Below are 24,035 nucleotides of genomic sequence, written 5' to 3'. Positions count from 1 at the left end.
CCTTGTTTAAGTTAAATCAGACATACTTTCTGCATCCCAACGTACTTCTGAGTTAAGCTTTCTGCTCCAGAGAGCTGGGCTGGCCCTCCCCTCTGCTCCCTAGTTGGAGCTCCAGCCGGAATGTCAGGCACAGCAGGGTCTGCCTGGCTTCCCTGTGCCCTCCCGCAACACTCTCTGCTCAAACAGGGATTTCCCCTTCCCTTCTCCCATAGCATGGATCGTAGCCAGCAGATGGTATGCTAGCTAATGCTGGGAGGTGTCTGTGTAAGGCAGGCAGGACAGTGTCTGCTTAGGGCTCTTTGGAGCTAAAAGAAGTAAGGAGAGTGGCTTTTGTTTTCTTGATGGGCTGATAAACACTAACTCCCTGCTGTGTAAGTAAATGCTGTGTAACTCCCTGGTTGTCTGTCAGGAGCAGCAAAGGGGGAACCCCTCCTTAATCAGAGCATCCTGCCAGAGCCTGGCCACACGCCTCCTACTCAGTTCAGTATTGTGGAAGGGAAAGGAGGGCTGCTGTAGTGCCCCCTGGCTTCTAGCCAGAGCCACTGCAGGAATGTGCCTGCATTTTTTCAGTCCAGGGGGGATATCTGTACGGTTACAAACCTGTTCATCCTAGCAAGGTTAGACTAACCTGCAAAGATTGAATCAATTCAGGCTCAGGATTTTTGAATGTTTGCCTCTAGCCTTAATGACAAGAACAACCTTCATACAAGTATAACTACACCCACTTACTATTTTTTACCTCTACTGGTATAGCTGAAGCAGCACAATTTTTAGATGCAGACAAGGGCTCAGATATTCATGCAAAGGTATTCATGGATAGTTAACAACCATGTCATTACAATGGAAATTAGGCACCCAGATACCTTTGATTTGAGCTTAAATGACTTTCCCAAAGTTAAGTACAGAGTACAGCTGGTATTTGAACCCAAGTACCATGACTCCTAGTACAATGCCTGCCCTGTTCAGTTATCCTGCACTTTCTGGTCAGTATATTATTATCTAGGCTAGGGAGTTAGTATTGTGAAAGTCTGGTACCCTCTTGGTATGCCTGTGGGTAAGGTGGCAGAGATTTGTAATGAAAATAATGCTAAACATTTGCAAAATTGTATTGATTTCAATACTAAAAGCTGTTTAAGTTGATTTTAAGTAAACTTGCCAGTTCATGCAGAAGGAGCCTGTTTTCAGCTGTTTGCACCTCATTAAAGATTGTTACCTTATTACTCAGTACTTGTTCATCCTCAGCTTAGCTGATCACACCTGCTACTCAGAGCACTTGGTCACTAATAATAGCCTAGAACACGTTAGGACCTCATCATTTGCAATGTTGCTCATAATACACCACTGCCAACAGGTGAGATGGAGCAGAAGGATTAACTGCCTATCCTACTTTCTGATTGCCAAGTAAACCTGCTATATACATATTAGACTATATTATATATTTAAAGAATTAGGAGGCTGATGCTATTTTTATTAGATCGTTGCAAAGAAATTAACAGTAAATATTCTTTTTCTTGTTGCAGAATTTGTTCCTCAGGCTTTTGGAATGCCCTTGTCCCAAGTGATTGCTAATGACCGGGCCTATAAACTCAAGCAGGATTCTCAGAGAGAAGAGCAAAAGGATGTGTCAGACTTTGTGGCCTCTCTTTTACCATTTGGAACTAAACGGCAGAACAAAGAACTTTCAAGCAGTAACTCATCTCTTAGCTCGACCTCAGAAACACCAAATGAATCTACATCCCCTAATACTCCAGAGCCAGCACCACGTGCAAGGAGGAGGGTAAATTTATTCATGACAGTTTAATGTATGCTGGCAGCTTGCAGGCTCTACTCAGCACAAAATAATTAATTTGATGAATAATAGCACTTTTTCAATCATATTAAGATGAAGTCATCCCTGGTTTGTACTGGAAGCTGTAATTGTTACAGTTACTTTTTTCCCAGTTCCTGATGGGATAAAACATGATAGACACTGCAAGTTTGTTACAAGTCCCAAAAGAATGCAGACAATCTGTAGAAGCCTTCACCCTCTCCCACACCCCAATCCCTGCTTAATCTTGGCTGATCTATTAAGTTCCTCAGATTCAGACCTCATGTATTTCTTTCTATTAAGGAAAAATATTGACTGACATTCAAAAATTCTTCCTATATTGATTTTAATAAAAGAATGGGAATGAGGCTGATTATTAGCCTACCTGCTAAGTGTTGATAAAAATCTTTATAGCATTATTCTTACCCCACCCCTGAAATAAATCCTTGCATTAATGAGAGGGAATCCAGAATATCAGGAATAATGAAAGCAAAACCTGTGGTAAACTATGACTACCCCTTAATGTGTAAAGGCTACTTTGGCAACAGAATGTGTGCAGCTTTATGAATGAGATATGAGGACATCATTCAAGTAATGGAGTGGGGAATCGGAAGGGGGAAGGGCCTACCCCCACAGGTTTGGTTGTATACCCTCATTGCTCATATCTCCCCAAACCACGTGGTAACAGATAATGTGGGCTTTAGGACATAAACCAGTCTCCGTTGATCTAGTCCTTTGTACTTAAGCTGGAGTAGAATAGTGCTACCGCATGTAAAACACAGATAAATGATACACCTGCTATTTGCAAAGTTGTGTTTCCTGTACTTTGTATTTTTATGCCATGATCTGAACTGATTCAGCTTTGCAATACAGTGGAAAATATAAATGTTAGGAATCTTTTTTTTCTCTTTTTTCATTTTAAATCTATAGGAGTGGGCACATCTGCATAAGACGTTTACTGCACAGTTGGCTAATTAGCTGCAAAGTAAATGTCTCATCATCTATATGTGTGCCCCCATTAGGTTGGAGTAAACTAATTTACTCCACAACAGGATAGTATTTGTTAATGTGTAGATGCTGGAGGGGCTGCCTGCCAGCTAGCTCTACACTGAAGCTTCCTCATGCCCCAGCCAGCTGCTCTGCAGCACGTTGAGCTGGGAGGGGGTGGGGGTAGGGGAGCAGCCCTAGACTGGCAGGCTGATCTCCCCACGGCCTTCTGCCAGCCAGGGCTGCTCCAGTCCAGCTCCATGTGCTGCACATTAATAAATTGTGGTACTTATTGCTCTGGAGTTAATTGCATCCGAGTGCACATTCAAACAGTGTACCTGGGAACAATAAATTCTGCAGCAATAAGCTCTAGAATGTACTCATGCACAGTAATAGTACATGTAGCCATGCCCAGTATGTCCTAAAATGCTACTCAAACTTGCTGTTTTATATGGAAAGTCAATGGGGAAAATGTACAATAACTTAGCTGATAAGTATTCTGAGACATCAGAGAAGTCACTGAAAAATAACAGAATTTCAAGGAACCCTAAGTTAACTATCCCCTTTCATCCGCCTCTTCAGCCTCCCTGATTAGGAAAAACACTACGTGGAAATGTATAAACCATTGTCTTAATAGAATAAAATACCAATTTCCACATAAAATTGGTGTCTTACATAGAATATAGAAAGTATGAAGTATCACAACACATGAGTTAGAGTCCAGTAGCAATTTAGTAATTTGTTGCATGCAGCCATAGACTTCAGAAAACTGATGTGGCCAGTAATTTCACCCATAAATGCCCTTGCATGCATGCACCAGCGTACCACAGAGGCAGCAAGGAGCACAGCCTGGCAACGTGGAGAGTTGCATGTAATTGGTAAGTCTGTTGTGGTGGAAGGGAAGCAGGGAGGGAAGGGGTGTGGTGGGACAGATCAATGCCCCAAGCAGAGAGGGAGGGAGTGGGGCAGGTGCTGTCCACCTGGGGGGGGGGGACGTGGGATGGAGCTGCAGCTTGTCTGTGGGATGTGGGGCAGCTCCTGCCACTGCACATACCCCGGGAGGGCATGTGCCTCTGGATCTGCATGGGGGACTGCAACTGCAGGGCTGCGCCGGGCTTTTCCCGGCGCATGGGGGCTGTGCTCAGGGCTGTGCTCCTGATGTGTGGGGGCTGTACTTAGGGTGTTAGGTGGCAGTGCTGGGAGGAGAGGGTAATGGGTGGGCTACATCCACCCCAAATTTCTCCATAGCCTCCCTGTAGCCAGCCTTCCAATGCCATCACTGCCTGCACCGAGCACAGCCCCTGTGCGTCCGGAGTGCAGTCCCAAGTGTGGCCCTGCAGCCAAGAGCACAGCCCCCATGCACCAGGAAGAGCCTGGAGCAGCTCCAGTCCCAGCTGCAGCCTCCCCCTGCACAGATCTGGGGGCACACCCCTCCCCCATTCCCTCCCAGGGTGCGTGCAGTGTCGGGAGCAACGTCCTCTGCCCTGCATCCCCCAGACAAGCTGGAGCTCCATCCCCTGCCCCACCCCACCCCATCCCAGCTGGCAGCATCTACTCTAGCCCCACTCCCTCCTTCACCGCAGGGGCCTTGATTTGCCCCCCCATGCCCCTTACCTCCCCACTCCCCATCCACCACAAAAGACTTACCAGCTGCATGCAGCTGTATCAGAACTTGGATTGGTATCGTCTGATGTTCCTCCTTAAAAGTAGGCTATTGGTATCGGCCCCCAAAATCTCTATTGGTGCACCCCTAATGAAAATAAAAATGGACTGTATATTTGGCATGTAATAGGTTTAAAAAGATATTTGCCATTTTTTTGAATTGTTAGTTTTCATGTCTTAGGTATAAAATTTTAGAAAATATATTACTCATATATTTCATTTACAGATTGCTTATTTTGTTTTCATTGCATAGACGTTTGTGATCTTCTCAAGCCTCAAGTTGTGTATTTTAAATCTGTTAACATTTTCAATGTTTTAGGGCACCTCTATCCTAAATATTTGTCAAAACAAAGTGATCCATGAATCAAGGATCTGTGGACTATCTGTTTTCCTTTACTCAAAACCCCTAAATTATGCAGTTATATGTGTGCATAGAGTAGTAGTTCTCAGCCTTTCTAGACTCAAGGCAACCCATAATAAACTTCAAAAGCACTCCTCAGTAGACTCAAGGCACCCCTTGCAAAGTGCCTGCTCTTCGATTTCACTTACTTTTTGTAGTAAAAAAAAAAAAAAGTAGAATAATTCTGTTTCTGCAAAAAACTCAAAAAGATCACAACAGGTCAGAATGTTTTAACACTCTGGATTCCTGTTTGAAATCTCTGGGCTTATTTTGTGAATCATGTTTACAGACCTAAGAGTGCTGTTATTCACATCTCTGGGTCTACCACAGGATATATTAACTGCTTTGTCATCAGACCACTTGTACCTGGTGTGCCAAATCTGAATGGCATTTTTATAAGATTGTGTGGCACACCACAGCGCCCTTAAAAGTATTCCAAGGCACCCCAGAGTGCCATGGGATCCTGGTTGAGAATCACTGGTGTAAACTGTATAATCATGTTCCCTAGTGTAATTGTACAAGGTGCAAAAGAAATAGTGAATTGGGCTCATGTTGAATATGTATGTTTTATCTATTATATCGAGATATCTAGAAAATATACAATTGGTCTATACTACCCAAAAAGCTTGCTAGTTGGTTGTAAAACATAAAGTAGTGATTTGTCTCCATTTTGCTGTGCTAAAAACAATTACACAAAATACAGGGTGACTGCAAGCCAGACGTGACTGTCCACTCCATTACATTGTTGCATCTATTAATAGACCTGGACTAGGGACAGAAATTACACACAAACTGATATAAGTGATCAGCAGGAATCTGGGTTTTCTGTTTCCCATGGAAAAACAGGAAAAAACACAGATTTCCCTTTGAACAGAGAAACAAGTGGATTTTTCATTTTAGCAGAGAAACACATAGATTTATCACTTTTGTAAAGAGTTCTCTGCAGGCTGGCAGAGTTCCATCCTGCAACAGCTTATTGCAAAAAGGGCAGCAAACCCTAAGCCCTATCCCAAGTGGGAGGGAAAGGGGGAAGGGGTAGGGCTTGAGAGTCTCAGTCAGCCAAGGCTTGGTTCAGGCTCACTTTTCCTCCATTGAGGTAATGGCCCACTATCTGCTGCTGCTGGCAGTGGGGGCTGTGCACCACACACCCCACACCCTCTCACAAACCCCACATACTCCCATACCCACACCCCGACACCCACTCACAAACCTCACACCATTTCACAACCCCCATAAATCCCTCCCCCTCCCCCTACAAATCCCACCCCACATACATATACCTCACACCCATCCTCAACCAGCTAGGGACAGACATTTAAAAACCCTGAGCGTGAACTGATTCAATCCGTGCAGATTAGTCTAACTTGGCTAGGTTTAACTGGTTTGTAACTGCACAGACATCCCCTCTAGACTGAAAAAAAATCAGTCAAATGCCTGAAGTGGCTCAGGCTGGAAGCTAAGGGATTCTAAAGCAGCCCTCCCTTCCCTTCCACAGGGCTGAGCTGAGGGGGGCATGGCTGGCCCAGCAGGATGCTCTGATGTTCACCCCCCACCCCGAGCAGCCCAGCAGGGAATGTTTACCATGGCTAACTCAGTGTGTATCAACCCATTAAAAAAACAAAGCCTCTGTCCATTAATTCAAGCTCTTCTTAAACAGCTTTTCCAAAGAAGGACATTAAGCTACCTGTTGATTACCTCAAAAGAGCCTGTCCGCCTTTGTTGTCTCCCACAGCATTGACTGTAGGCAGCATGTAGCCTGCTAGCTAATGCTGAAAGATGTAAGGCAGAGGGGAGGGGGAAATAATTCTTGCGTAGCAGGGAGAAGCCAAATAGATGCCTGCAGTCTCTGCTGAAGCTCTAGCCAGGGAGCAGAGGGGGGAGGGTCGCCCTGCAGTGGAATAGAGAGCCCCACCCAGCCCATAGAGCATGCCAGGATGCTGGGGGTGTCTGATTTATTTTAATCCAGGAAGAGGTCTGGGACAGACATTGCATAAACTGGTTTGACCCAAATCAGTTAAGTCTGATACTACAACCAGGTTTATCTCAAACTGGTTTCAGCCATTTTGAAACTGGTTTATGTGCACTGAACATCTGTTCTGTTACAGGTTTAAACCAGTTTCTGATCACTTAAACCGGTTTGTGTGTAATGGCTGTCCCTTGCCGAAATCAATTTGTGTCTCCCACCTACTAGATATATGCATTTATCACCAGGTTACTCACAATTCTATGGTAATTCCACATCATTCAGTCTGCCTCTCTCTATCATGTGGATAATAAATTCCATCCTGGAAATGAGAAAACTCTCAACAAAATTTTCATTCAAATTGATAATTTCCTGCAGGAAGTTTCAATTTTGACACATCATGATTTTCCAACAAAAACAGTTTTATTGAAAAATTGCAGACCAGTTCTAAGCAAAGCAGCAGTGATCAGAATTACCTTCTTGCACTTTGCTGATTAAACAAAGGCAGCCATTATGCTGTTCTGTTAAAGTGTTATAACAGTTTCTGATCATTTAAACGGGTTTAGGTGTAATGTCTGTCCCTAGGCACAAAGTACCTGCATATATTTCTAAAGAATGTTCAAATAGTGTTATATTTAGTTTAACTTGTTAAAAAAAATTATTTAGCATAATTTTGAATTTTTCTGCACATAATTCTCTGAGGTATACAGAGTGGTCTCAGCATGAACTCTGACTTTACATAATGAAAAACCCAAAATCAAATGCCAAAATATATAGTATTTAGAATTACTTTATCTTAGTGAATGAGGCACTGGTAGGCTTCCAAATTGCTTTAAAACTGTAAATATATCAATAAAACATTATGTTCAACTGATACCTCTATATGTAGTGGCCTTTCATTTTAATTGCAGATTTTGGGGTTTTAATCAGAGAATTTGCAGGTTTTAGGGAAAACCAGGATCCCTGGTGATCAGAAATCCATAACACAACAGAAGTTCAGAGTACATAGACCACTTTCAAAATGGCCAAAACTGGTATAAGATAAACCTGGATGGATGCTGTGTCAGACTTAACTGATTTACATTAAATCAGTTTATTCAACTTCTGTCCTAGATCTCCTCCAGATTCAAGTTTAACTTACAGTCTTCCCCCCTGCATTCCAGGATGCATCCCTCCCACCCCACTTGCAAACCCACCCTTCCAGGGTGGGCAAGCTAGCTTTAGCTCAAGCTGTCTGCTCCAGCTAAGCAGGGAGGTGTGCTGTAGTGCCACCTGCTTCTGGTCTGGGCTACTTCAGGCATGTGGCTGTATTTCTGGAATCCAAAGTGAATGTATACTTGCTTTCTTATCCATTCAGTCTACACAACTTAGACCAGGGGTTGTCAACCGGAGGTATTTGGGAAGGCCCCAGTGGGTACACAGGAGCAGCACAGAGAAGCAGAAGGCGGGTCCACCAGTAATTTATGCCACTTGTGCCACTGCGTGTCATGCACCACTGGCACTTTTGTTTTCACCAGTGGTGAAACCATGCTTTCGCCAGCATGTGCTGCTAGCACTTCTGGCTTTGCCTCCATGCGAGTGTGGGGGAACTCCGCCCCCTCTCCCACCATTATCGATCGGCCGCCAGGGAACCCTGCTACCCCCTCCCCCCACATGTTGACTGGCCACTGGGGGAACTCCTTGCTTCTTAACTGGCTGCCAGGGGTACACCAACCAAAAAAGGTTGAAAACCCCTGGCTTAGACTAACCTGCGAAGATTAAATCGATTCAGCTTTCGGCTTTTTGACTGTCTGTACTCAGCCCTATAGAGTGATTTCAGTGAAAAAAAATAATGTGGATGATCAGGTGCACTTTGTATAGATTTTATTATTTCATATGTAGTTTTCAGTGGTCAAAGGACTTCATTAGATATAGTCTCTTGGGAGGGAGCTACTTAGTTTTTTCCATCCATACTGATTGTATGTGTGTGTGTGTGTGTGTGTGTGTACTTTACAGGGCGCAATGTCTGTGGACTCTATTACAGATCTTGATGACAATCAATCCAGACTGCTAGAAGCTCTACAGCTTTCTTTACCAGCGGAGGCTCAGAGCAAGAAAGAAAAGGCCCGCGATAAGAAACTAAGTCTAAATCCCATTTACAGACAGGTTCCTCGTCTTGTTGACAGCTGTTGCCAGCATTTGGAAAAAAATGGTAAGTTTATAGCGTTTACTTTTTTTAGGGGGTGTTTTTGGGTTAGCATGCATGTATATAAACAAATAGTGCCCATACAGGAACATATATATCTTTGTGATGTGAATCAGAGGCCTAGGCAAATGTCCTGTGTGCATTGTAATAACCCTCCTCTTAAGGACTGTCCATTCTTTATTCTGCCCCCTTCATACAGCCCTCTCTGGTCCTGTGTAATAAATGTTGAAGACCAGGGCTCTGATTCATCCCCATCTCTCTTTCTTTATAAGAAGCAAGATAAGATTACAATTCAATATAAATGTTAACAACAAACTAACACTTAAAACTATTTACACTGCTATACCAACTAACTAACATATACGCCTAAAACTATAAATGGATATTTAAAGGTCAGTTCTCTGTGGAGGTCTGCTCAGTCTTCCAATCCTTTAGAGCTCCCATCTCTAACTGAGCTATCCTGTAGACTTCCTTGAAAAGGTTCATCTTCATGCTCTGACCCTGTCCCTTTCAGTGATTGATCCTCTTTATGTTAAGGTAAAATCTATTCTCCTCCAGAGAAGGCCTTCTGTATTCTCCAGTAGGTAGGATCTAGGAGTGTTTGCCATATTTTGGACTTTTCCAAACACATGGGATCTTTTGAGCCAAACTTTTGTCCCCTAGTAGCAGCTCTGGTTGTAGTTTTACTCTATTCCTAATATTGAAGGTTTATTGGTTGAAATTTTAGTTCAGTATCTCATTTCTTAAATTCCTGTAGGTTGGCCCATCTAAGGTTAAGTTGTATTGGTGCCATAGAAAATAGCATCCTAAGTTGTTGTCCTATAAGCAGTTCATTTGGAGAGTCCTGATGCCATTGGTATAGATCAGTTTGTCAAGAATATAAGATATGGATCTCTCGATTTATGTAGAAGCTATTTCAGAATCTGTACTCTTCTGTTCTCTGTTGCACTGTGGCTAGTGAGGACTGCTAGTGCAATGCTGAAATCAAAGTTCGCTGCAAACTGTAGGAGTAACTCAGAGGTAAACTGAGGTCCATTGTCCAATATTAGGACATCAGGAACACTGCCTTGCAGATATACATTTCAGATTTTGGATGACCTTTCCTGATTCAGTCTGTGGAAGTAAAGCCAAGTCAGTGTGCCTGGAAAAAATAATCAACTACAATAATGTATGTATCCCCTTTCCAGAAAAATAAATCCATTGCTAACTGCTGCCAAAGTCTGTCTGGTATCTTTGTAGAAAGTCATGGATCCAGAGACAGTTTTTTTTGTCATTGTTGCATTCTTCACAACCTTTTACTAAAATCTGAATTTGCTTACTCAGCTCAGGCTACCGTCTAGATCAGGCGTGGGCAAAATACGGCCTGTGAGACCATTCTATCCAGCCCATGGGGCCCCTAAAAAAATTTTGAAAATTAAAATTTATCTGTCCTTGGTTCCTGTCAAAAATGACAGGACCCAGGGGAATCATTGGCAGGCTCCTGCAACAACAGGGCCAACCTCCCCCCCCAGCCAGAAAGCCCCACGGCCTGGGACCATGTTGCTGGCCTGTGCTGGAAGCTCAGATAAGGTGGGGAGGGCAGAGAATGAGCTGGTGTGGAGTGCAGGGAAAAGCAGCCCTTCCCTCGCCCCATGACCCATGCTCCCTGCTGCAGCCACTCGCAGCCTGCATGGGATTGTCCTGAGCAGGCACAGGCAGCCCCATGCAGGCTGTGAGCAGCTGCAGCACGGGGTGCTGGCCACAGGGTGGGGGAGGGGCCTCTTTTCCCTTGCACTCAGAGCACCAGCTTGTAACCCACAGCTGCTGCCAGCCTGAGTCCTGCACCGGCTCTGGACTTGCCTGTTGGGGCTGCACTGCAACGGCAGCAGCTGTGGCCCTCCTGCTTGCTGCGTTGGGCAGTGTTTGCTGCTGCTTGCCCAGAGCTCACACTGCAGTACATGGCAGTGAGGCTGCCACCGTCAGAGCTTTGGGTGGGCAGCAGCAGCAAACGCTGGCCGGCGTGGTAAGCAGGGGGGCCGCAGCTGCTGCTGTCACAGTGCTGCCCTGATGGATGAGCCCGGAGCCAGCATGGGGCTGAGGCTGGCAGTGGTTGTGGGTTAAAAGCTGGTGTTGAGTGACGTCGGAGGGGGCAGCCCCTCGCCCACCCTGTGGCCAGCGCCTCGTGCTGCAGCTGCTCGCAGCCTGCATGGGGTTGCCTGTGCCTGCTCACAGGAACCCCGTGCGGGTTGTGAGCGACTGCAGCAGGGAGTGCCGGCCACAGGGCGGGGGAGGGGCTGCTTTTCCGCGCGCTCCACACCAGCTCCTTCCCTGTTGGTGAGCAGCAGATCAGGGCTGTGTGCTGCCCCTGCCTGTACTGCAGGGCTGGGGGGCACTGGGAGTGAGTGGGTGCCTGAGCACAGGGCCCAAATGAGTGTCCCAGGGCTAGTGCCAGCAGGGCAACAAGAATACAGGGTCCCAGCCAGCAGGGCTCTATGGAGCCAGACCAGCTTTCCCCTCTCCCTGCTGGTCCAGCTAGCCTGCACCCTGCTCTGGGCCCCACTGGTGCTGGCCCTGCGACATTGGTCCCAAGATGGTGACCAGGGGGTAGAGCACCTGTCAAGGGGCAGGGCTACCCATGCAGCCCTCAACAGCTTGCCAAAACTGGGTTAGCAGCTCTCTGCCTGAAATAATTGCCTGCCCCGTTCTAGATTGTTGTGCTCTTACCATGCATTTGTTTTTAACCTGGTATTCTTTATGGATCTTCCAAAGTATTTCTTCCTGAATGTCAGAGGGATCACAATGTGTCTTCCTTTAAGGAGCAGATCATCAATATGAGGAGGTCATATTTGTCCTGCCTGTATGGTTGTAGGTCTTTTGGAAGTCTCATCCTGTGGCCTCATCCATTTTGATAGAAATGAACTAGTTTCTGGCAGGCATCATCCTGTTGTTGCTTGCTTCTAATTTGCTCAAGTCTAGTAGGAAATGCTGGCAATGGTGTCAGAACTATATTATATAGTCTGTATATATGGTCTATATATATATATTATCTTTTCACAAAGTTATTTCTTCTGCTGCTGGTGGCTGCCTAACCGGTCCTCTAAACAGAGTGTCTGCTGCTATGAGCAGTTTCCCTGATGCGTGTTCAGTAGTGAGAGAAAATCGCATTAGTCATAGCTGAAATCTTTTAATTCTGAGTGGAAGGTCATCCAAGGTTTTGGATCCAAGTAATAATACTATGGGTTTGTGATCTGTTTCTATTTTAAAATTCAGGCCAAGAAAGTAAGAGCAGAAACATTCACAGACCCAAGTGACTGCCAAAGCTTCTTTTTCCACTTGAGCATAGTATAGTGTTGCTTGGTGTCTTGGTATAAATGCAATAGGACTCTGGTATCCTACTGGCTGTGTTTGAAGGAGTACTGCTCAAGAAATCGTTTGCAGACGCATCTGCTGTAACCACCATAAACTAATTTACTATTTTGTCTGGGTCTGGTTGAATTCCAATTTTGGTAATGGTATGTCCAAAATTATTTATTTATTTCTCCCCAAATTCACATTATTTCATTTAAAGTGAGGCCAGATTATTAAAAATGTTCCAAAAGTGCATGCAGATCTTCATCATGTTCCTGTTTATTTTCACCATCTACCAACATATCTGCATGACAAAGGTGCCAGGAAGCCCAGTCACAATCTGAAACTTTCATTTTTGGAAATGCTCTGGTGCTGACAATATGCCATAAGGAAGCCGCTTGAAACAATATCTCCCAAACGGGTTAATGAATGTAATTAATAGGCTTGATTCTTTACCAAGAGGGATCTACCAAAACCCAAATGTAGCATCTAATTTTTAAAATATTTTAGCCTCTGACAACTGAGCCAGTATCTGTTCTACTGCAGAAAGCATGTGCCTTTTTCTGCATACATTTTTGTTGAGTAAAGACCATACAAGTTAGAATTTTTCCATTGGGTTTCTGTACTACAACTGTTCTTGCAAACCAGTCTGTAGATTCATCTGTTTGGGAAATAACCCCCATTGCTTCCATCCTCTTTCCTTCTTGCTTGACTTTCTGTTGCAAAGGAATGTGGATGCACTGAGGAGCTGTTAGAACAAATGGAGCTGGCAATGGCACCAATTTAATCTTATATTCCCTTGACAGCTTTCCCAACCTTGTGAAGAATGCATCTCTTGTGAGGAATACATCTCTTGTATGGTTTGTGTTTTGCTATCAACTGAGTCCAGTCCTTTTTATTACTGTCAGTACCAATAAGGAAACTGTTAATACTTGTATCATATAAAGAGGTTGTGACATTTTTTCCTCTTTTTTTCCACTTGCCCCTTGAACTGGCCACACACTTCTAATGAAGCATTAGTTACCCGTCTGAGAATTTTATCTGACCTTTGCAGATATCCATCCCAGGACTGATCTTAATCTTTTGAAGGGATGGCACTAACTGCAGCTCTGGTGTCCATTTTAAATGTAATGATTTGTCCATAGAGATCTATATTACTGTACCAAACTGTTGATTCTTCTACTGAGTATTTCCTAGTAGCATAGGCTTATTGTCATATGATACCACTCTCCCTTTCCCCACCCCCTGAATTATTTCCACTAGCTTGGATGATCTTCACTCTCTTACAAAATGTCATTTCTTGTGGCATTTCCTACATTCTGTACAGTATAACCTCATAAATCTGGATATCAAAAATCCAGCACTTGCCCCCGCCACTCTGGGACCGACTGCTGCTGCCTCCTGGATGTGGAGGAGGAAGCTTGCATGCAGCGGCTGCCGTTGCTATTCACCACCTCGCATCGCCGCTCCATGTGTAGCCGCTGCTCCGGGACATTTTATCTGGTATTCCTGAGTTTTTTTTCTAATAAGCCTGAAACTATCGGGAAGTGCTCAAGCCTTCTGATCCATCAAGGTTAGCTGCCTGCATTCTCAGAGTCAGATTTCTCTAAGACAGCTATCTGTGTTATGGCCTCCATAGCTGCACAAGCTCCCAAGCAGCCTGTTTCCTCCCTGCTGCAGTACCGATAATCTCTCCCTAGGGAGAGACATTCAAAAAGCCTGAGCCTGAATTGATTCAGTCTTTTCAGGTTAGTCTAACCTGCAAAGCTTGAACAGCTTTGGAGGTAGCTAGACATTCCCTTTTCATTCCAGAAATGCAGGTACATGCCTGTAGTGGCTCAGGCTAGAAGCCGGGGAGTGGGGGGTGCTAGAGCATCCCTCCCTTCCCTTCCAGAGTACTGAGCTGATGTGGGGTGTGGCCAGGCCCCGGATGCTTTGGTTAGGAAGGGGTTCCCCCACTCGCTGGTCAGTGAGGGAACCAGCGGGGATTTACACAGTGTTGAGTTACACAACAGGGAGTTACACAGGGAGCATTTATCACGCCGTCAGCAAAACAAAAGGATCTCTCATTAGTTCAAGTTCTTCTTTAAACAGCTGTTTCCAAAGAAGGAGTGGAGGGACATTACCAGCTATCTGTTGATTTGCTCCAAAAATCACTAAGCTGACACAGTCCTGTCTGCCTTTGTCCCGTCTCCCACAGCATGGGCCATAGCCAGCATGTGGTTTGCGAGCTAATGCTGCAAGGTGTCTATGTAAGGCAGAGGGGAGGGGGAAATCCCTGCTTGAGCAGAGAGTGGTGAGGGGCTAGGGGGAGGCAGGAGGAAGCCAGGCAGACCCCACTGTACATGCAGTCTCTGCCAGAGCTGCAGCTAGGGAGCAAAGGGGAGGGGCCAGCCCAGCTCTCTGGAGCAGAGAACCCCACCCAGCCCAGAAAGCATGCCAGGATGCTGGGGGACTCTGATTTAACTTAAACCAGGAAGGGTCTGGGGCAGACATTGCATAAACTGTTTTGACCCAAATCAGTTAAGTCTTACATTCAGCCAGGTTTATCTTGAACTGGTTACAGCCATTTTCAAACTGGTTTATGTGCACTGAACATCTGTTCTGTTACAGGTTTAAACCAGTTTCTGATCACTTAAACTGGTTTATGTATAATGTCTGTCCCTAGCCCCTGACTCTGTGCTTTGGCAGTTTAGGGGCTCGTCTTTCTCTTTTCTTCCACAGGACTAATTTTAACATAATATGGTGCGAGTGAAACACACACATGCAGCTATCTTACATGTTGTAATCTGCCTCTCCTCCAGAGCTGTTTACTCTTTATTCTCCCCCTCATATAGGCCTCTAATTGGCTCAAGTAGGTCTGGAGAACCAGGGCTCTCTAATTACTCTAACATTTTCACATGCCTCTTTGTAATGTTGTGATACATGTTTTAAGTCATCCTGAGCATATTTATTCCTTTATAAGGCAGTAATACAATCTTTTTAGAAGCAACCTTCAACAAACAGTTTGCTTTGTATCTATTATAGAAATCCTTTAAAATAAAAATAGTTGTATGTTGCATTTTTGTAAGATAGTTCTGTTCAGATGATTTTCCACCTGCTGAATTTGAAAGACATGTTTGCTACAGTCAGCATTTACTAGCAGAGAGCCAGCCAATGAGCCAGCCCTCACTGCTCCAGCTAGGGAGAAAAGGGGTGGGGCCAGCCCTGCTCTTTGGAGCAGCCAGCCCAACCCAGGACTGCAAAATGCTGGGAGATGGTGATTTAACTTGAAGCAGGAAGGGGTCTGGTACCAAAGTTTTGTAAACCAGTTTGACCCAAATCAGTTAAGTCAGATACTACATTCAACCAGGTTTATTCTAAACCAGTTGCAGCCATTTTGAAACTGGTTTATGTGCTCTGAACTTCTCTTCTCTTACATGTTTAAACCATTTTCTGATCACTTAAACCAGTTTGTGTGTAACTTCTGTCCTTAGCCTAGGTGTCTGCATTATGACAGTCCTGGCTCTCAGACAGGTCCCCTGATTTTGTGCTTTTATTTATGTACTCCTCAAAGTACCATCCCTAAAAGTAGAGGGATATCAGAATACCTGCTTCCCTGATGGTGAAGCAGTAACATCAGGGGGAAGGATGTTACAAGAAATGCCAATGACCGTAGATCAAGTCATTTTGCTAGAAAACTAGTTTGGGTGATTTTGTGCTCCAAAGTATTAGATTTTCTGTGCTTGGTAAATACATGATTAGGGAGATAACTACTTTTATTCTCTGTAGCTGTAAGTATACACAACACCCAGGTTGCTTTCTTTCAATGCAATTTTTAGCAGAGTATTAAACAATGAAACAGTCTTCTGATGTGCTCTTGTTTGCAGGTCTCCAGACAGTGGGAATATTCAGAGTGGGAAGTTCAAAAAAGAGAGTAAGACAGGTGAGTAAACATTTGATTATTACCTTTCTGGCTTACAGTACAATCAAGCCTAAGAACTTATAGTGACATGATTATTTTCCACATAAAAAGTAGGTCTTTTTGTGAGTAACTTTACAATACTTGCACGTTATGTACTGGTGGCTCTTAGTAGGCTGTTTACAGTCCTCCTTCTACTTAAGAAAGTACAAAAGAGCTTGGAGATTGCAAGAACTTAACCTAAATCTTTAACTGAAACTGATTTTTTCCAAATTAAATAATGGGCAAAAAATATTACTTCCTCACTCTGCCCAACCTTGCCAGCTTATTCTGGTCTCATACTTTGATAAAACCTGTATCTTGGCTTCCACTCAGTAACTGAGTTATTTTTGACTTGTGGAAAATCTCAGAGTTTGAGGTACAAAGACAAGTTCTAGACCTAAAATAAAAGTTACCTAAAACCCATATCAGGAATGGAGTAGTGTTTTATCCTGCCAACTCTATTTAAGATTCTAGAAGGAGTTGAAGATCTCAGTGTAACTCGAAATTTTAGACTGCCTGCATCACCTCTCTGTTACCCCTATATAACTTCTGTTGGTTCACTCTCATCCAAGTCTCTAGTCTCATCCAAACATAGGATCAGACATTCAAAAAGCCTAAGCTTAAATTGATTCAATCTTTGCAGGTTAGTCTAACCTATGCAGATTGAACCAATTTGCAAGTGAATAGACATTCACTTTTGATACCAGAAATGCAGGCCTGTGCTTGTAGTGGCTTAGGCTGAAAGCCAGGAGGTGCTAGAGCGAGCCCTCCCTTTACCTTCCACAGCAGCCACAAAGCTGGAGGGAAGCTGATCTGGGGGACATGGCCAGGCCCCCAAGCAGGCTGCTAAGGATAATTGGGGAGGGGTTTAAACCCCCACCCTGGCCTGCAGGGACCCCTGTGCCTGAAGGCGGGGCGGGGGGAGTAGGGGGAAGCAGCCCTTGTCAGACTAGTCCCCAAGCAGGGGAGGGGAGTGGTGGCCAAACACCGGCCTGGGCAATGCTTCAGTCAAAGGGGATTAAATTTCCCTTTCTCCCTTCTCAGACACAGGGATCTCAGCTGGGGTCTGCCTGACTTTTCCCCTTGCTCATGCGGTGGAGAGCCTGGCCAGAGCCAACTAGCATGGCCCCGCCATCCACCTGGGGCTGAGGCTGGGGCTGCAGGGTTGGGGCTGTGCTGAGCCAGCCCATGGGCGCTGCTGAGGGCAAACACAAAGGGGCTGGCCCAAGCTGGGCCACAGGAGCTGGGTCCTTCCCACCGGGGGGTGCAGCTCAGGCTGGGGCTTCAGGAGCTGTGTAGCAGAATTACTCCCAGCTCTCTGCACTGAGGCCAGGCAGAGCTATCATGGAGCCACATCCAGCTGGTAAGGGGCCAGTCCAGGCTCGGCCTCAGGGGCAGGGCCCTTCTCAGCCAGCGCAGCTCTGTGGCCCAGTGGTACGAGCTGCCAGTGTAGCGGCAAGCAAGGGGTTACTCAGGCAGGAGTTGCTCTGCCTGGCCAGGCAGACCCTGGTTGCAGTCCCTGGGGGAAGAGGGAAGGAGGGGGAAATAACCCCCTTCCCTGCCCTTTTAGCCTTAGGGGGCATGTCAGGCCAGTGTCTAGCCATGCCCCCAGTCCTGCTCCAGCTAGAGAGCAGAGGGACAGGGCCAGCCCTTCTGCCCGGAGCAGACAGGACAGCCCAACCCAGGGCTGAAAAGTATGCTGGGATGTTGGGAGACTCTGGTTTAACTTGAACCAGGGAGGGGTCTGGGACAGAAGTTTCCATAAACTGGTTTGACTCAGATCAATTAAGTCTGATGCTACATTCAACCAGGTTTATCTTAAACCAGTTTTGCCCATTTTGAACTGGTTTATCTGCATTGAACTTATGTTCTGTTACAGGTTTAAACCAGTATCTGATAACTTAAACTGCTTTATGTGTAACTTCTGTCCCTAGCCTGAGAAGCAAGATACTGCACTGTGGAGATTCAGTTAGTGAAACAGAAGTGGGAGCTGCCACAGCTTAAAAAATCTCAGCCTCCCTTCCAGCAGACTCGCATACACATTGTGCCAGATTCATGACAAAAAATAATTTTATAACCTCAGTAGTTTGGAGGTAGGAAAGTACAGTTAACAGGAAGGTACCATGGTAGAGAATGCAGTGTGAATGATGAGACAGAAAAGAAATAATGAAGGAGTGGAATAGTATTCCTACACAACACAAGGTCATGAAATGACTTCCAGTGGGTAATATGACTCTCCTATTTGTATTCAGGCAGGAGTAATTCAATATTCCTCTGAGTTGGAAATTTCAACTAAGAAAAAAGTATAAAAATGTGTTAACTTTATAGGGTTTCAACTCCAAAACACCATTTAAACAAAAGCAAGTGCAAACGTACAATAACATAATTTCTCTGAAATGAGGCAGAGGTTGCACTGCCATTGCCTAGCCAAGAAGCTGATTCCCAATTTGAATGTTATTTACATGCACTAGTGTTTCCTTTCCTAATTTTTCAACAAACTTAGCAACACAAGGCAATTTGGTGTTTATGTGCTAGCTCGTTGCCCATCAAGAATGACCGATTTCAGGCAGTGTTTACATGCCCCCTGCTCACCCTTCAGGGCTGGCCATGTAAAGACTCCCTCTGCCACTGCTGCCTACTCCTCCAGCCTGTGGTGCAGGGGTTCCCTCCCCTCACCTGCCTCCGCCGCTACCTCCCCTCCCCTCCCTGCTTCCCTCCTTCCCTGAAACTTGGCCCGGACAACAGCCACCACCATGCCCCCCTTTGCCTCCCCCCACCCCACAGCTGCCCGGGCCCACACAGCCTCCCTGGTGCCTCCCCCCGCATACTGGCTGTTCTTGGGGGTCCCCTTCCTGCTCCCCCCCTCCCTCCCTGCCGCCCCATCCTGACAACAGCTACCACCGTGACCCCTGCCTTCACCTCCCCCTGCCCCACTCTTCTACCTCCCTCCCTGCCCACCACCTTCCCCTCCCTACTGGCTGTTCTGTGGGGCTGCAGGGATGGGCGGCGGAGGGGCACCACCTCCGTAACCCAGCCCCCCACTTCATCCTCAGGCACAGTAGGGAAGCTCTGCTGCTCGGGTAGCCAGGGTGTGTTTGCCACCACCACAAGCTTCCCAGGCAGCAGCTTAAACTTGGGCGTATGCAGTCAATTGCCACCCTTCCTTTTGGTGGCACACAGGCAGTCGATCAAAAGCATTACAGACCAACAGACTAAGCCCTTTATTATATTAGAATCTTGTATTCATTTTGTATTTTATTTGTAATATTTATTGAATTAAGTTACTTGTTTTATTTTATTAAGCAATGTAGAACTGTTAGCCTTGGTCTCTTTGTGTTACATTAATAAATGCTTTCATCATGAACCCACTAGGAGGAAAAATCTATATTCAGTTAAAAAATCTTCTGTACCATGACTTGTAAGAACATGAAATTCAGTTTTTGTCATTCTTGAAAACTGTTCACAAGCCTTTTTGGTATGGGAAATGGATTATCTGCAGTTATTGAGGTATCTGTTTCTCTATGTTAGATGTATTTCATTACAAATAAAAAATGGTTATCCCAGTGGCAATGTGGGGGGGGTGTTTTTGTTTTTAATTTTTGTATTGTTTTGTTTTATGATTGCTGAGCAGCGGAGCAAGCTCTAGAGCAGGTGCAAACATACAAACAGACCACCCTGTTTTCTCTTAAACCCTGCTGGAAGCCACTGTAGCTTACAGGTGTGCTTCCCAAACACTTGACACGTTCACTGGGATTCAAAGTAATAAAACTGAGACTTGCTAATGAGCAGCAGTTAGATGTACATTTTTCCTTTGGCTTTCCCAGCAACTAGTCTGCTGAGAATCTGACATTTGACACATCTAAAATCCATGTCTAAAAACCTGTTCCTTTTTCTCTTGATCTTTTCCAGTTACGTGAGGAATTTGACCGTGGCATAGATGTTGTACTTGATGAAGAGCACAGCATCCATGATGTTGCTGCTTTGTTAAAGGAATTTCTACGAGACATGCCAGATCCACTTCTCACCAGAGAACTTTACACACCTTTCATCAACACTCTTTGTGAGCTTTACAACATCTTTTTCTTCCTTTTTCTGCTTTTCAAAAGCTCAGCATTCTAGAAGGCCACTAATGGTATTTCATTTTCTGAGTCATAAATCATTTTTCCTCAGTTCATTTAAAATATTTCTGTATTTTCTCACTTGTTTTTTGTTTTGGGTACTGGATAGGCACACCGCAAAAAACAAGAGAGACTGAGAAATGTACAGGTTATCCAGTGAATGCAGAAATCCCCACTTTCTTTCTATATATGTGCACTTACACATCATATTTATGGGGTGGTATCCATGGGATATAATAAGCACCAATTTTATAACTGGATTCTATAACTGCTATGGATCCATAGCAACAGATCTCTGTGCTCATGTGAACCCATTCATTTTGAAAGGGATATGTATAAGTGAAAGAGTCCAGCACAGTAGATCTGCTACTCGGGGCTTACAGAACTATTATGTAAATAACAGAGCCATGTTATAAGGGCACATTTTTCAGAGTTGTTACTATCTTAACTGTACTCTGCCCACTAATCCTGTCTGTTCTGTCCTATCCTGTTCTTTCTCTATCATTCCAAGCCTCTTCATAGCCTTGCCCAGCCTCTGAGGGGGAAAAATCCTATCAAGAAAATGTTTCTTTGTATTCCATAAAAATAAAACATTTTTGCTACACAGTAATATTATAACATCCTGAATCTCACAAGGGCAGTAATTCATTTCTGGCCATGGTATGAAGGCGTTCTGAGCTCTCATTTAGGGTGGTCTGCCTGATACATAGGTTTGCCACTAATAGCAGTGTACCTGTCCACTTGTTTACTATAGTATATTCCCAAAAGTGTTGTGCATTTGAGTTTTTACATGACTCAAATGTACCTGTACCACAGTCATGCAGGACACCCTTTATTGCTGTTTTTTGCAATAATCTATTGTGTAAGTATCAGCATAAACTACATCCATCTCATTGATTTGGAAACATTTAAATTTGCATCCTTCAAGCAGAGAACTGGATTTGAACTCTGTCCAGATTTCAGTGTCTGTGTTCTCACTTGAGTGCATCTTTCTGCTTTTGACTAACATTTTACTGAAGGTGTTTGAAATGAGTATGGACACTACAGAATCTGTGTGCTATTCATTGCTGCTTTGCAGTTTCCATAAGAAATAAAATAGAAAAAGGAGGAGTTTCATGATTAAAACATAAATCTGAATTGAATACTTAGAAACAGCAGATGCACAAATATATCAACAAATATATAAATAGAAATATATATTAACAAATATATAAGGAACCAAGGGCTGAGTCTTACCTTTGTTTCAAATTATTTTGGCAGTGTGTGAATCTGATGATGTTCCGTTGTCAGGTAGGACAGAATCGTAAAATCCTATGAGAAAAATGCCAGAAACGTATCTTATGCACCTGTTGTTATGCGCTCAAAGTTTTCTGTACCTGCATTGAAAATGTTATGATGAAAATGGTCATTTAGCTCCTTCAAACAATTCTGTGTTTGTATTATTTTCAGCAGGAGCAGTGTGTTTTTTCTGCATTTATTATATTCGTTTGAATTATTTCCTTACAACTTTATTTTTTCTTGTCTTAGTATTAGAGCCAGATGAACAACTAAGCACCTTACAGCTTCTCATTTATCTTCTACCTCCCTGTAACTGCGACACCCTACACAGACTCCTACAGTTCCTCTCTACTGTGGCTAGCCATGCAGATGACAGCACAGACAAAGATGGCCAGGAGGTAAGTTAAGATCATTCACTTTCTTTGAATCCATTTATTCTCTGATCTAAGGAAACATCTTTAAAGAAGGCAGGTTAGAGATTCACCTTAAGGACTAACTGAATCAGAGATGCATACACTTTTATGAGCAAGAGCTTACTTCATCAAAGTAAACTCTTCTTGCAAAGATGCTGTTCTCTTAATGAAAAGAGAAACTGAGACTGTAGTATTGTAGACAATACAGATGGGAAAGACAGCATTACCCACTCTCTTGCTATCCAGTTGTTTACTACAGTATATTCCCAAAAGCTTTGTGCATTTGAGATTTTACATGACTCAGTCAGCAAGGCAGCCACCACTTCCTCTGGGGGAGCCACAGTCTAATAGGCTTTATTGTTAAAAAATATAGAATGTTATCCAGCCTAATTTTACACTTAGTTTCATCCACTTATTTTAGATGGAAGAAGTGTTGTGAGTAGAAAAAGGCAGGGAATTAAGGAACCCATCTCCATCACTGTCTTGCTGTGTGACCTTGGCCAAGTCATTGACCTGTCTTTGCCTCTGCTTTCCTGTATTAAGGATAATCACACTTACGTTAGTAAAGCTCTTCGAGGTAATGGGGTGAAAAGTCCAGTTATCATTATTTCTAGTGATAGCCAGTCTGAGAAACCAAAATAGTTTTTGATGCAATGAGCTGTTTGGATGTTCTGTCCAAGGATGGAATTTTCTGAAGCACATCTGATTTACCAGCACAAACCTTATTGAGTCAGTGGGCCTTGTGCACCTTAGTTACTTAAGGAATTTTACAAACCTGACCTAAATGCTGCTATATACATCTTCATTTACCAGCTAGTAGGAAAATATACATATAGTCATGAAAGGCATTATAAGAGTTGCCTTGTATTCATTTTTATTGTGGCACGAATATTGTATAGCTATGCCACTAAAATCTTGATGCTGCAGAAAGATCTCTGTTGGTTCAGGAGTCTGCTCATGTGGGTTTCATTGCAGGGTGTAACAGAAGCAGGCCCCCAAGGGAGACCATGGCACCCCCTGTTGGTTGTATGTCTCCTGCCTGCCTCAATCTCTAAGATATCCTCTCTTGATTCTTCACCTGCCACACCTTATTCTTATTAAGATATTAAGGAAGGGAGGTTGCCTGTGGATTTTAAAGTGAGCTCTAGTCAATTCCAGCTGCAGCAAGTCCTTCCCTGGTCTCAGTCCTGCCCTTAAGCTAAGTAAACCTTCTTGGCTTGTCTGTGCCCCTAGGGTACCGGTAGCCTTAAGGACTAATTACATGACTCTAACCCGGGGTGGGCAAAATGTGGCCCACAGGCCAGATGTGGCCCGCCAAGCCATTCTGTCCGGCCCTCGGGGCCTCTAAAAAAATTTAGAACATTAATATTTATCTGCCCTGTGCTTCCTGTCATGTGGCCCTTGATGGCTTGCCAAAACTCAGTAAGTGGCCCTCTGCCCAAAATAATTGCCCACCCCTGCTCTAACCTCCCCTTACACCATGCCTATGCCTTGCAGATGTCACTGAATCATCAGTCTCCCTTGTAGGGGTCTTGGCTTTATTGGCCTCCTCCCTTTTACTCTTACAGGGCCTTTTATTCCAGGCCCACTGTGTTGGACCTGGCTTCTGGCCCGAAGTTCTGCCCTTGCTCAAGATCCAGCCTTGCTCCCAAGCCTAGCCAGCCTTTGGGCTCCTTGGCCTGGTCTCCACCCTTTCCGTTAGACCAGGTCACTAAATCATTGGATGCAGGGGTGGCAGTGGATATAGTTTTCTTAGACTTCAGGAAGGCTTTTGACACTGTCTCTCACCCCATTCTCATTAGGAAGCTGGGGGACTGTGGCGTAGACACCCATACAGTCCAATGGGTCGCCAACTGGTTAGAGAGTCGCACCCAGAGGGTGGTAGTGGATGGGTCCTTCTCGACCTGGAAGGACGTGGGAAGTGGGGTCCCACAGGGCTCGGTCCTTGGGCC

The 24,035-nt window shown here is 44.6% G+C and overlaps 1 protein-coding gene across 2 annotated transcripts in view; it reads left to right on the top strand.

Annotated features, from left to right (window-relative positions):
* ARHGAP6 (Rho GTPase activating protein 6) overlaps positions 1 to 24,035 on the top strand; it is a 397,221-nt gene that overhangs the window by 338,528 nt on the left and 34,658 nt on the right. For both annotated transcript variants that reach the window (XM_019524742.1, XM_019524743.1), the window contains exons 4-8: positions 1,521 to 1,777; positions 8,815 to 9,010; positions 16,201 to 16,256; positions 20,184 to 20,334; positions 21,920 to 22,068. In XM_019524742.1, the coding sequence (XP_019380287.1) occupies positions 1,521 to 1,777; positions 8,815 to 9,010; positions 16,201 to 16,256; positions 20,184 to 20,334; positions 21,920 to 22,068 (809 nt within the window). The remainder of the gene's footprint in view (positions 1 to 1,520; positions 1,778 to 8,814; positions 9,011 to 16,200; positions 16,257 to 20,183; positions 20,335 to 21,919; positions 22,069 to 24,035) is intronic.

Source organism: Gavialis gangeticus, unplaced genomic scaffold, assembly GCF_001723915.1.
Source record: "Gavialis gangeticus isolate Ggan-Ray unplaced genomic scaffold, GavGan_comp1, whole genome shotgun sequence".
NCBI classification, from domain to species: Eukaryota; Metazoa; Chordata; order Crocodylia; family Gavialidae; genus Gavialis; species Gavialis gangeticus.
This window is presented reverse-complemented; position numbering and strand designations above follow the sequence as displayed.